General features: G+C 43.8%; 1 protein-coding gene across 1 annotated transcript in view; it reads left to right on the top strand.

Moving 5' to 3' along the window:
- Positions 1 to 12,336, top strand: part of stpg2 (sperm-tail PG-rich repeat containing 2) — a gene marked incomplete at both ends in the record, with an annotated part of 64,369 nt that extends 52,033 nt beyond the window's left edge. The window contains 2 exons of the mRNA XM_080499999.1: positions 3,166 to 3,281; positions 12,169 to 12,336. Coding sequence (XP_080356125.1) covers positions 3,166 to 3,281; positions 12,169 to 12,336 — 284 coding nt within the window. The remainder of the gene's footprint in view (positions 1 to 3,165; positions 3,282 to 12,168) is intronic.
- Positions 12,337 to 13,929: the final 1,593 nt, after the last annotated feature.

Here is a 13,929-nt window from a genome sequence, read left to right as displayed (position 1 = left end):
CAAGCACCTGGCGGAGGGTATAGAGCTGGTCCAGTGTTCCATGACCAGGACGAAAACCGCATTGTTCCTCTTGGATCCGAGGTTCGACTAACGGCCGGACCCTCCTCTCCAGTACCCTGGAATAGACTTTCCCGGGGAGGCTGAGGAGTGTGATCCCTCTGTAGTTGGAACACACCCTCCGATCCCCCTTCTTAAAGAGAGGGACCACCACCCCGGTCTGCCAGTCCAGAGGTACTGTCCCCGCCCGCCACGCGATGTTGCAGAGACGAGTCAGCCACGACAGTCCCTGCACATCCAGAGATTTAAGGAACTCTGGGCGAATCTCATCCACTCCCGGTGCCTTGCCACCGAGGAGCTTCACAACAACCTCAGTGACTTCAGCTTGGGAGATGGACGAGTCCACCTCTGAGAACCCAGTCTCTGCTTCCTCAATGGAAGACGTGGTGGTGGGATTGAGGAGGTCCTCGAAGTATTCCTTCCACCGCCCAACAATGTCCCCAGTTGAGTTCAACAGCTCCCCACTTCCACTGTAAAAAGTGTTGGTGGAGAACTGCTTCCCCCGCCTGAGGCGCCGGACGGTTTGCCAGAATTTCCTCGAGGCCGACCGAAAGTCCTCCTCCATGGCCTCTCCGAACTCCTCCCAGACCCGAGTTTTTGCCTCCACCACAGCCCGGGCTGCGGCTCGCTTGGCCTGCTGGTACCTGTCGATTGCCTCGGGAGTCCTATGAGCTAACAGTGCCCGGTAGGACTCCTTCTTCAGCTTGACGGCATCCCTTACTTCCGGTGTCCACCACCGGGTTCGGGGATTGCCGCCACGACAGGCGCCAGAGACCCTGCGGCCACAGCTCCGAGCAGCAGCTTCGACAATGGAAGTGGAGAACATGGTCCACTCGGACTCAATGTCTCCAACCTCCCTCGGGGTCTGTGAGAAGCTCTCCCGGAGGTGGGAGTTGAAGGCTGCGCGGACGGAGGGCTCGGCCAGATGCTCCCAGCAGACCCTCACAACACGTTTGGGCCTGCCGAGTCTATCCGGCCTCCTCCCAGTCCAGCGCATCCAACTCACCACCAGGTGGTGATCAGTTGACAGCTCTGCCCCTCTCTTTACCCGAGTGTCCAAGACACGCGGCCAGAGATCAGATGACACGACCACAAAGTCTATCATTGACCTCCGGCCTAGGGTGTCCTGGTGCCATGTGCACTTATGGACACCCCTGTGCTCGAACATGGTGTTCGTTATGGACAAGCTGTGACTGGCACAGAAGTCCAATAACAGAACACCGCTCGGGTTCAGATCGGGGAGGCCGTTCCTCCCAATCACCCCCTTCCAAGTCTCGCTGTCATTACCCACGTGGGCGTTGAAGTCCCCCAGGAGAACAATGGAGTCCCCAGTTGGGGCACTATCCAGCACCCCTCCCAGGGACTCCAAGAAGGTTGGGTACTCTGAGCTGCTGTTCGGTGCATAGGCCGAGACAACAGTCAGAGACCTGTCCCCTACTTGTAGGCGTAGGGACGCAACCCTCTCGTTCACCGGGGTGAACTCCAACACGTGGCGGCTGAGCTGTGGGGCAATAAGCAAGCCCACTCCAGCCCGCCGCCTTACACCGCGGGCAACTCCAGAGAAGTGGAGTATCCAGCCCCTGTCGAGGAGCTGGGTTCCAGAGTCCAAGCTGTGAGTGGAGGTGAGCCCGACTATATCTAGCCGGTATCTCTCAACCTCCCTCACAAGCTCGGGCTCTTTCCCCCCCAGCGAGGTCACATTCCATGTCCCAAAAGCCAGAGTCCGTGTCCGGGGATCGGGTCGTCGAGGCACCTGCCGTCGACTGCCACCCAATCCACACTGCACCCGACCCCTACAGCAGCCTCTGTGGGTGGTGGGTCCACAGGAGGATGAGGAAGAGGGGCCCGCGTCGTCCCTTCGGGCTGAGCCCGGCCGAGTCCCGCGGGCAAGAACGCGGCCACCAGGCGCTCGCGTGCGAGCCTCCACCCCGGGCCTGGCTCCAGTGTGTGGCCCCGGCTGCGCCAAACCGGGCGACGTCACCTTGCTCCTCTTGCGTGTATCCATGGGGGTTTTGTGAACGGTCAGTTGTTTCCACAAGTTTGAAAAGTTCCTGTTGGCAGTTGAGGTTTAAAGTGGAAAAAAACAAAGAAAACAAAACAAAAACATTGAGGAAACAATATTGTGTAATGGATTAAACCATGAGTCTTACCTACTTCATTTTTTTAGAAAATCGCTGCGGTCAGCGTGAAATATTTGACCTGTTCCTTAAAAAACTGCCTATTGAAATTTTAGTATGCTGGTATTTAGTGTGCTAGTATGTGCATCTATCCCTGTAGTGGGAGCAATGCATTATAAAGCAACACTTTATTGTAATTGTTTACTATATACAGTCTCTCTTGCGCTCTGCTTTGCTCTCTCTCTCGCTTTCTCCTGCTTCATATACTAAGCATTAGTAGAAACTTTTTTCCACTTCAGGTGGGATCATATGTGTACCTGAATAACTATTTTCTTATATTAGCATGTTGGTAGTTTATCTCAGCAGGTTTATTCCTGCATCTCATCATTTATTCATAAATGTGATTATTTATAGAACAAGTGTTCAGCATGTTTTTGCAAAAGCTTTTCTGACTGGAGCCTGTACAGTAAAGCATTGATGGAGTGACAGACCAAAATAATGTGGGCACCATGTTTTTATTTTGAGTGCATTAAGTGCAGTAACTTAATGAGTGAATAATTTATACTGTCACTCTGTGGCTCCGCTTCACTACATTAATACAACTACACATCCTGGTTGAGAGATACAATTATTTTAACACACAAGTTAACTTTCCAGGCACCCTGTTACTTTAATTTTCAATAATAAAGAAAGTACATCCACTGCTTTCTGAAGAAGTAGCTAGTAACTGTATTTAAGTTGCACATCTACTGTCGGCCTCTGCACATTTGCTGTTAAATTCTTAGTGTTGCTCAGACAGAGCAATGCTGAGAGTATTGCATAGAAAACAGTATTTGTGGTTTTACCATGAAAACCATGTTTTGTCCCATTTGTCGAGTTATTAAACCGGTAGTTTTCCAGTACAATACTTACCATTTTATAGTTTAGTTAAGTGTACAAGATGTTCAATATCAAATTAAGGTATGTATGCGTGTGTTGTTGTGCTTATCAGGGCCAGGCCAGTATGACCCCAGTGTAAAATCCTTCCCAAAGATGGCTCTAATTCTCTCTGGTGAAGATCGATTCAAAGTCTCTGCAAACACCAGTCCTGGACCAGGCACTTATCAGGTAGGATTTGATTTTTGTCCCCTAAAACAGTCCTACTTCCACAAATGCTCTCATTTTAAAATTCTGTCAGAATAGGAGGACTGATGTATGGTATGTATTGTCAGGAATTTGTTCATCCTTAGATTTTAATGAATCTCTACACAAGAATCACAGACCTTGCTCTTAGTGTGTGTGTGTGTGTGTGTGTGCGCGTGCGCGTGCACGTCTGTCTGTCTGTCTGTGTGTTTGGTGTGTACGCACACAAGATGCAATACACTGTATGTCACATTGCTTATGTTGTAATCCTCAACAAATCTATCATATTTTTCTCTGTGACCTTGAGCTGTGCAGTATGAATTGATTGCTTTGGGGGGAAAAGAAAAATAACTTCCAAACTTCAATATGTTGCCGTGGCTTTGGCCAGTCTCCACAACAATGCATCACAAGCATTAGCGCAGTTTCCTGCTCAACGTGGCTTTTCAGTTTGTGGGAAATCTTGTTTTTAATTGATCTGCCTGTTTAAATTAAACTGGGTAAAGTGGGAGCATTTTAGCAAGTGTAATGTTGTTTAATGCAGTCACTGCAGACAACTGACAGAGATAAATGTCCTTTATGGTTGAAGCATTTTAAAGCTGTAATGAATCCTAAACACAGCCTAATCTGTCTCTGCTTCATTTCTGTGCGTGCGTGCGTGTGTGCGTGCTGATTGAAAGAGCTATCGTTGCTTCCAGTCCCTGCTGACTTTGACGGGTGAACATCAAAGACAAAAGCTCAGAGTTAGATTCAAACCTCACTACACGGTTCATCATCATGTTCATGTCCACGGGTGTAATGTTATCATGGAGCTCCTCTCTTTCTCTCTCTGTCTGCCTGTCTGAAAGTCTGCCTGCTCTCTTCAAGTGGATTTATCTCTCCACGGTCTGCTGTATGCTCCACCATGGTTAACTGCCGTCGACTTGCTTCTTACGACTTTGCATAGTTTTAATCACTTCTGTGAACCTCTCTTTTACCCTGCCAAATTTCTATTTTTGTATTCCAAAATATAGCATAAATGTAGTTTTATTGCGGGAAAGCCAATGTCGTTGAGTTACACTCTGTGCTGTGTTGTCCTGAATTGTCCTAAGATCCATTCCGTGCTCGTCATGCCAACAATGATTGTTTTCAACGGCCGACATTTTTCTGATGGGATTTGTGACCTTTAAAGTGATGGGGTCAATAATTTGCTGTAATGTAAAGCAAATAGTTACACAATTTCATCTTGGACTTTGTTTTTTGCTGAAGCTTTAAAAGACAGACAATAATTGCAAGTCTGATCAGGACTAAATTAGTCTCAATGAATATGTGGTCATCAAATTTTTATTCAGTCAATTAAACCTATGGGACCTATGAGAGCCTCCCTTGCATGAATATTATTAGGCGTTAGCAATTAGGTACAAGTTCAGTAAGTCAAAGCATAAAAGAATAGTACTCCTGTGTGACAGGTTTATCTTTGAGCGGCTTTAGGGGCTTGAGCATGTTGATGCACCACGAATGATATGGAGTGAGGTTCATGGCAACTCTTTTAAATCAAATCAATTTCATTTGTATAGTCCCGAACACAGCTCAGTCATTTTAAGGCACTTTTACGGAGAAAAACCCAACAATTTCACATGAGAAAGCATAAGTGCTGGTGGAGAGAGAAAAAAACCTCCCTTTTGACAGAACCAGGCACAGAGGTGGCAGCTTTCTGCTGCTCCGATTGGCGTTAGGGGATAGAAGAAGAGAAGAGGATCTGACAGACAGATGGGGGAGGGATTAAAACTCTGGTTCTGGTATGGGGTAGGGATTCTACATTCAATTCAGCAGACAGAGATCTAGTTGCTGCAGACAAATCGACTCGCTGCAGAGGGATGGGGGAAAGAGAGAGAGAGAGTGAGAGAGAGACAGACAAATGTTAGTACCGTGCAATAGTGAAACATAGTGTGTGAGAAGGGCAAGAAGCTCAGTGTGGATCTCCCAGCAGTCTTAATCTATGGCAGATTTACAAAAAAATGCTCCAGGGTGGCTTTGATATTTTGGCAGAACATAATTTACAGTCTCCTATTTACTTGTCAGTCATAAAGGATCTTGAAACCACCGACATTGCTCGTACTATCTTGCATACCTGCTGAAGTATGATGTCACATAATACTTGCCGGGCGGCATCGGGGATACCACCTGATACCGAATACTGGTATCAGTATTGGTGCATCCATATTTGAGAGGGAATGATACCGTTATTGGTAAGTATAATATTTATACCAGTTGGAGGCAGATATTTGCATTTATCAATCAAAGCAAGTCAGCCTTTTCTTCCTCCCTGTGTCATCTAAATTGGACAGTTGCATTAATACATTTTGCAGCAAAAGAAAGTTTGTAAAATGATTCTTCCAAAAGTTAAGTTGTGTGGGGTAAAGCCTGCTTGGTTTGGGTTTTCAAAGCAACACCACAGTGGTCATGGTCCAATAAGATGGGTCACTTTAGACTTTTTGTCCTCCAATAGTCTTGAGCTGCAACATGGGGCGGCATGGCTCGGTTGGGAGAGAGCAGTCATCTCCTAACAGGAAGGTTGCAGGTTTGATTCCCATGTCTGCCTGCCTACATGCTGAAGTGTCCTTGGGCAAGACATTGAACCCACAAACTTCCTGGGTGAATGCAGTGTGAGAGTGAGTGGTTGGTGGTGGACGGGGGGGGGGGGGGGGGGGGGGGGGCGATGGCGCAGTTTGGCAGCGTTGCTTCCGTCAGTCTGCCCCAGGGCAGCCGTGGCCACGTACATGGTTTACCACCATCCAGTATGGAGTGGATGAATAATGCAAAGTAAAGCGCCTTTGAGTGTCCTGAAAAGTGCTATATAGAACCCATGCTTTATTATTATTACAGCAATCAGATAAACATTCCATAAGTTGATCCATGGGGATTTATTCTCTGGCTCAAGGACACTCCAGCACAAGGAAGTGGATCCAACCACCAATTCAGGGGAATGGAAACGAGGCCACGCATACATGCACACAAAATCAAACCATTTGTGAGAGAGGATAACCACTTCCCTGTCAGTTCTAAAAGTATTTGGCAGGCAGGTTGTTCCACTCATCTCGGTGAGATTGGCACAGTTCACCTGTTGATTCACAAGTACTGTGTGTTCCTCCAATCCCCCCCCCCCCCCCTTTTTTTTAATGACTTGTTGCTGTATGGTGTGATTCGTTGTCATACTGCGGAATGACTTCAGCCACAATCAAATGCCTCAGTGACTGTTTCATGATATATAAGGATCTCAACATCTAAAGTGTTGAAAAGATTTTCACAGCACTGTATATTTTTATAGCTTCTGACTTCCTTTGAAGATGCATGCTTGCGGATGTGCTTTCATCAGTGCGCTTCCTGTTCTCTGCCTTTCACCCTGTCTCTGTGCTCAATTTCTGTCTGTAAGGAGAAACTAGTTGAGCGAATTTTGTCTACAGACAGTAGCTCGTAAAACTGTTGAAGTATCTAATTTGATCATCCTCTCGTCTCCTCTGGGAAGAAAGGGAGGTAAAAGCAAAAACACGTATTCAAATACGGCATTACATTTCAAGGAGAGGTCTTCATTTTGGCTCATCAAATATTTGTCTGCTGTGAGTCATGCCAATGTGAAAAAGTTGGGGATAATTGGCTCGAAACTGTAAAGTAGAGAAATTAGATGATTAGATCCTCAACACGCGCTCAGTTCAAGGCATTAGGCCAGTAATTCTATTAAAATAGAATTTAATTCTTGTAATCATCTTCCTTTGCTCTGCTCAAATGTCTGACTGGGCCTTTATTTATTTATTTATTTTTACTAGATATGCTTGATAAACCCAGATACTTTGAACTTACTTTATTAAATAAGGATAATTGGTGTTCTAACAATACGTAACAAGTGACGCTTTACAAACCAACTTTAACCAAGCATTTTAAGGGTTCCAACTCTGTCAGTTTTCTCCTGGAGTCCACAGTCCTGGAGTGAAATGCTAGTAGGTTTGATCTGTGTTCTGTATTGTGGTTGCTTGCAGTTACATTGGCTACAAATGCGAGTTTAAACAGGATTCAATTCACCTCAGAGGCACAACAAAATCCTGGGCCTGCTGTAGACACTAGAAAGACTCTTAATGGTTTTCTTTAACATATATAAAATTTAATTTTGACAGCCTCAGACTAGACAAAAACTTAGCCTCACTCTTATGGCGATCGTCGGCCCCAGAAAGGAACCCGGACATCATACTGGGGACCATTGCTGTAGAGATTTAGTGGATTAAGAATCATATGTTACAAACATCATTACTTTATTCAAGCTGAGATTTTGAGGGCTTATAAATAATAACAGAAAGTTGAAATATTTGTGCCCATTATTCATTTAACAGGCATTAAAATGTGTGGATAATGATCTCACCATGTGAATATATAACCTGACGTATTTCATGTCTTACATCCATATGCTTTGCATAGTCTGTGCCACATTGTATGGCTTCATTTACCTTAAGGGAGCTCAGTTTATTTTTTCTTTCTTTCTGGTGAAGAGCACAGTGCTGCACTCATCTCAGTAATTACCGGCATATCAGCGAACCTACAAGTATATAACTCCACAAACCATTACACAGTTAAAGATGGTATGAAATGGTGCAGAGAGAAAGGATGGAATTACAGGATGAGGCAGATAAGCAGGCAGAGAACAGGATAACAGTCGTGAAAGAAACGGGAGAGACCGTGACAGAGGTGAGACAGTGCTGAAAAGGCGGTAGAAAAGCGGAAAAGAAGAGAAGAGGAGAGACAGACAGGAACAAATTGAGCCACTGAAGAGGATAGTTGAATTCAATGGCTGAAAATGTGTTCTGAGCATCTGCAATCTGGAGGGGCCTGTCATGTAATGGAAGACCAGCGGCTTCAACACCAGCGTGTTCATGTGCGTTCAGCCATACGTGTGTCGTGCTGCAAACATATCTACTTGAACGACATTAGTGCATAGCAAGGGCTCATTTAGTGTTTCCATTAGACGCACTGTGTGAGCTACCTGCACGTGGGAAGCAGGCTTGATTACTTTTGTCAAGCACGGCCCTGTTCGTATTCGTTGAGCATAATTGCACCGACAGATGAGCGCGGATGCAACGTGGGAATATAAAAAGACACACGGAGCGGCTGCCAAGCCGAAACAAATATTAATTAATTGCTCTGATCTTTGCTGATAGATGTAAGCCTGTCAGCTAGAAGTCACAGACAGAAAGGAAGTAGAGAAAGTGGAGTTGCTTTGATACTCATGAGTCAGAACAGAAGGTGTCCTTACCACAGCCGACATTTCATCAAAACTCCACATGCTGCAATCTTTGTGATGAACACTGTTTTTCTGCATGTATGTGTACTTTCAATTCTTGCTGTAATTGGGAATTTGACATTTCCTTCACAGAGCTTGAAACTCTTATTTTTTACAGTTTGTGTTTGACGACGTGGATGTGTGTGTTTTGTTGAGTGAATGCCCGCTTGGACCAAAGGATAGTAAAAAGTTAAGAATTGTGACCATTTTTAACAGGGAAGCCAAAGTATTTTACTGGAATAGAAATTAAAATAGAGCTGTACTTAAAATCAATGTAAAATCCAAATATTCCCCTGGAAATATTTGTCTGTCCTTAATGTGCTGTAATCCATACACTTCCCCAAGTGTGCGAGACATGAACAGCTCGCTCATGACCCGGTCAGTTAGGATCTCCTTCAGGATCCCCACTCAGGAGGAGACCTGAAGCAGTGCCTCTGCACCCCTACCTTAGCCTACAAGCTAGTTCAGACATTCAGTTCAAGTGACTTTGCCATACTCTTCTTGCTCCAACATATTTCCAAAGCACCCTTTTTCGCACTTGGTCCTAAAGCCATCAACACTCAGCTCAGCTCCCTCTTATGCTTCATGCTGGCTGCGCACTCATCTCCTCAAAGTCGTGCTGTCACTTGTCTGCTTTTCATAGCGCCTCTTAGAAACCCAACCTCCACCTCAACTCCCACTTGGAGTGTATGTTCCCCAAGGTGCGAAAATAATGTTGTCACTCCCCACTCCCCTGCTGAGCCTGATGTCTCTTCGTGGATGTCATCAGATGGGAGATGCTAAACATAGATGCTCTTTACTTTCACATAATGATCAAGAATTCACATGTAGACTGCCTGAACTATTGACATAACTATTTACGAAAAGCATTTCATTCCATTATTTTGTCTGTGTTGATTGTTAAAAAAGCTTAACAACTCCATTATCGCGTTGGCCTTGTGAAGCCCATTTTGAGATGTGTGATTTTGTTGTGACTCAACTCAGCCACCTCAGCTCCGCACATTTAGAATTGCTATCCTTTAAATTACAATCTGTTTGTTAATATGATGTCATAGAATAATTTGTTAACATAAACCTTTCTTTTCACAACTTGTCTAATCTTCATTCAAAAGCACATGGTGATTTTGTGTGTGTCTGTGTGCGTGTGTGTGTGTGTGTGTGTGTGCGTGCGTCTTAGTGTTATGGCAAGGACATCTCTTTGTGTCTGCTTCTTGTGTGAATTCCCGTGTGCCTTAACAGTGCACTCTATTACGCTGACACACGTGTGGCATTTGTTTTATGTGTGTTGTGGGAAAGACCTGGATCCAACACTTCTTGTGTATTTCTGCATACACACTGAGCAACATAATCACTACCACCAATTGTGAAACTGCATAGCTTCCCCTTTCCCTTCTGCCATCTTTGACCTAGTGAGACAGCCTATAATCTCCCATATCATTGCCATGCCGATGCTGTCATCACTTCCAAGGGCTCTTCCTCATCCCCTCAACCTCCTGGGTAACCCCGAGGATGACCTGAAGTTGAACCTGCAACCCTTTTCCCATTTGGATCAATACTGAGATCTAAGCAGCTCAGACAATGTGCCTAAATCCTGCCCTCGCACCTCTGGCATACTGATGTGCGTGTGTGAGCTGGGAGGTGAGGTGAGGGAGAGAATGTGGGGTAGTAGAAGGGAAAGGAAAGAGAGAGAGATTGAGGGAGGGAGAGGGAGAGAGCGCGCTTTGATAACCCAGCAAAGGTAGACTCCTCAGGCAATACCGAGGTAGAAGAGTTGGTAGATTAAGCGTGTTCACACTTGGGATATGTTTCCACGATATGTCGGCATCTCCCATGTGTGTGTGCACACATGTAGAATATGGTACTTGACAGTGTTTTTGGCAAAGTAATTTTGAGGTCAGATGCGGAAATAATCTTTTATTCATGTCATTCTGTCAGACCTGCAAGTAGTAATCGTAATTCATCTCAGTCCTGTTTGGGAATCCAGGTCGAAGAGAGCTTTAGGTGTTCAGGTAGAGAGGTGCAGCAGGTGGGTGGGGGCATCTTTTTATAAAAGAAATAAACCGATCAATTAAAGCCACAAAACATTTGCATATTTGTATAGGCATCTTATATATTTCAAATCGAAATGTTTTAACTGGAAAAAGAAGAGTTGTACTTTGTATTCTTTTTGGAGCCGAATGGCTTTAACAACATTACTGTGAAAACATTAGGTAGTCTACCACTCAGTGCCTCTTGTACAGTAGTTGGTGGGCCTGAGGGGGGGGTGCAGTGGTGTTCAAGCTCTGTGATGCAAGGCTCATCTTCCCACACTTCCAACATCCCTGATTTAGAGCAGATGCTAACTGATGCTAAACGTGCCTGCTCGGGTAGATAAAGCAAAATCTTTGAAGCGAAAAAGTCGAACCTTGTTATAAGCAGACCAAATAATCAGTGTGTTTATTTGGATCAAAGATGTGAGTATAAAAAAGGCTTCTACAAGCTCCCTGAACCGTGTCAAAAAGTTTTGACTCTTTCTATGTCTTGGAAAAGGCTGTAAAGCTTCACTAAGCTGGATCATTCACTGTCACACACACAGTTTCTCTTAGAAGTCTTCAGGCTGTGAGACGCAATAACAGTCTGAGTGATTTTTGGAAAATCTAGGAACAGTTACTTCTGCTTCCAAGTTAACAGGCACTGTGACTCGTCACTTTATTACACAGTACTTATTCATCGGTGTCATATTGTTCAAAAAGTTTTGTTTTTGCGCTTTTTGATAATGAATGCCTTTTTTTCATGTTTAAAGGTCTCGTACTTTAGAGAAAGGATGTCTTCATTTCAATCTTTTGCCTCTGAGCTATAGCCACAGGCACCAAGCATTATGTTTTCAAGTTGCCTCTCTTATTCTCATTAGCACAGTATCTCAAACATGCCCTGAAGGAATTTCTTCAGATTCAGCACACACAGTCTCTCCCGTTGAAAGTTGAAATGATTAGAGACTTCTGGTCAAAGTTTAAGGTCATTTAAAGCTCACATATTTTTGTTCATATCGTATCTCAGGAACACTTTCAAAACAGACTGCTTTCTTCTTGTCTTTGACACACATACGCACACATACACTGTCAGTCAGTAATGAATTTGGTTTGCTTTCATAAAGTCAAAGATCCGAGCCACTGTTTGAGAGGAAAATAGACACAATGTTAACACATACAATAGATGTTGACAAGGAAGGTAGAAAACAGTATTGTACATCTATCCATCATCAATGACATTTATGGGATGGCGGAGTATAAGGCTATGTCATTTTTGAACAGATAACTAAAATAAAGGGTATATCACAGAAGTATGAAAAATGCCCCAGTGATTCACAAGAATGATACAAGTAACAGAAACATTTCTCACACATGTTCTAAGTTTAAAATACTATCTATTGGTTTTGCCTCTATGGAATTGCTCTCACACTTGTGAAAGTCATGTTTGGTCTTTGTTTGTGTCCATGTTGTGCATATATCTGCTGATTCAGACACACAAATACTATCTACGTTGTTCTTACCTCATCATGTCTCATCATCTGCTGTGTTTGTGTCTCTGCAGCTTAGTGCAGGTATTCTGAACACGGTACTGAAAGGCACCTTCAATGTGACACTCAACAACCCGCTGAGTCCCTGCCGTGCCCCACATGCAGCCCATGGGCCTCCAACAGCTCACAGGGCCATTAACATCGACGCACCCAAAACTTCCATCAGCACCAGCACCTCGTAGAGCTCTCTGTGGGTCAAAGCTTAAATGTGAAAGGTGAGTGGGGCAAAAGGGTCAGTTTTAAGGTCATCACATTTGAATTCACACTAATAGAAAGGTGAGTTTGCATGAATATTTATGAGTATATCCATTTCTCTTGAATGTATAATACATAATCAGTGAGCTTTTCTCAATTATTAAATTGTAGCTTGGGTTTTTGAATTAAAAGAAAATGTAATTGTGCAGAGATCTACAAGATGTTCAAGACTGCAACGGTCATAGGGATTTCAGTTCGATGCAAAGCTTGAGTGTGTCTTCTAAACGAGCTGTTCCCGATAACTTGTGATGATTACGATAATCATCAAAATACTGTAGTTTGGAGGCGACTTCTAGTGTGACGCAGCGCTTTCCCTAACAACATATAAGCGTCTAACATCATCTAACATCCAAACCATGAGTATTTCCATGAGTTTACGTATTAGCTCACATCGTAGTGATTCAGTGAAGCTCATCACACTCTGCGCCATACCCGCATTTATGTGACGTGCACATTGTAGCATGTAAAATGTCTATATGAATACTAACATAACATAATCTGGAGGCTCAGATCCACAGGAAATGACTAAGTATCTGTGTGTGTGTGTGTGTGTGTGTGTGTGTGTGTGTGTGTGTGTGTGTGTGTGTGTGTGTGTGTGTGTGTGTGTGTCTGTGTGTGCGTGCGTGCGTGCGTGCGTGCGTGCGTGCGTGCGTGCGTGCGTGCGTGCGTGCGTGTGTGTGTGCGTGCGTAACCCATATTGTAGCATATAGCCTGCAGACTAGATTCCCAGGGCTGCTGTTCTGCTAATAGTCCAATAGTTGAGTTTTTAAGTGCTTGAGATCTCCCTTGCAGTACATTTCACAACTAATTTGCTAATTACTATGGTTAATAACTTGTGTCGTGAATCCTAAAATTTAGCAGAGCACAATACTGTTTGACTTTCCTTTCCTTTTTTCAGGTTCAGACACTGATTTGGAAGAGGCACACGTCGCTTTCTGCAGGCTGGCAAAGTCAGATACCTACAATAAACTGCATCTTCAGCTGATTGTTCCTTCAGTCTTTAGTCTAATTATGCTTTGTGTCTGGAGCATGTCACTCTGTATAATCTACTTTTTTGGTCATTAACATTTATAATTCAACTCTTTCAATGGCATGTTTAGAAATGATACCCCACCAATCAGGAACGTCATTTTCTGATGTACACAAATGAAGTTATTTTAATACAGATTTCACTCAATGACAAACTCAAGAAGGCTTCAGTGAAAATTTGAAACATGGGGCATGTGATTTTACCTCAGGCCAACATGGTCAAACCTGTTGAATGATAATGAACTACGGTACTTCATAAGTGACTTTTCTTCAATTCTTCAAGTTACATTACTCATCATGCATAAATCATGAAAAAAATCATCAATTATATACATTCATTATGAGCAAAAAAGAAACATGTGAATGTTAGTTATAAGGAAGACTTAAAGTATCACACTTTACATCCGGCATTATGTTTTCTTGATTGTTCCCATTTGAACAAGTCAAGACCATAAATAGTGAAATTTGTATAGCATACATTGAATTTACAA

The sequence above is a fragment of the Blennius ocellaris genome, assembly GCF_963422515.1.
Source record: "Blennius ocellaris genome assembly, chromosome: 7".
In the NCBI taxonomy this organism is placed as follows: Eukaryota; Metazoa; Chordata; class Actinopteri; order Blenniiformes; family Blenniidae; genus Blennius; species Blennius ocellaris.
This window is presented reverse-complemented; position numbering and strand designations above follow the sequence as displayed.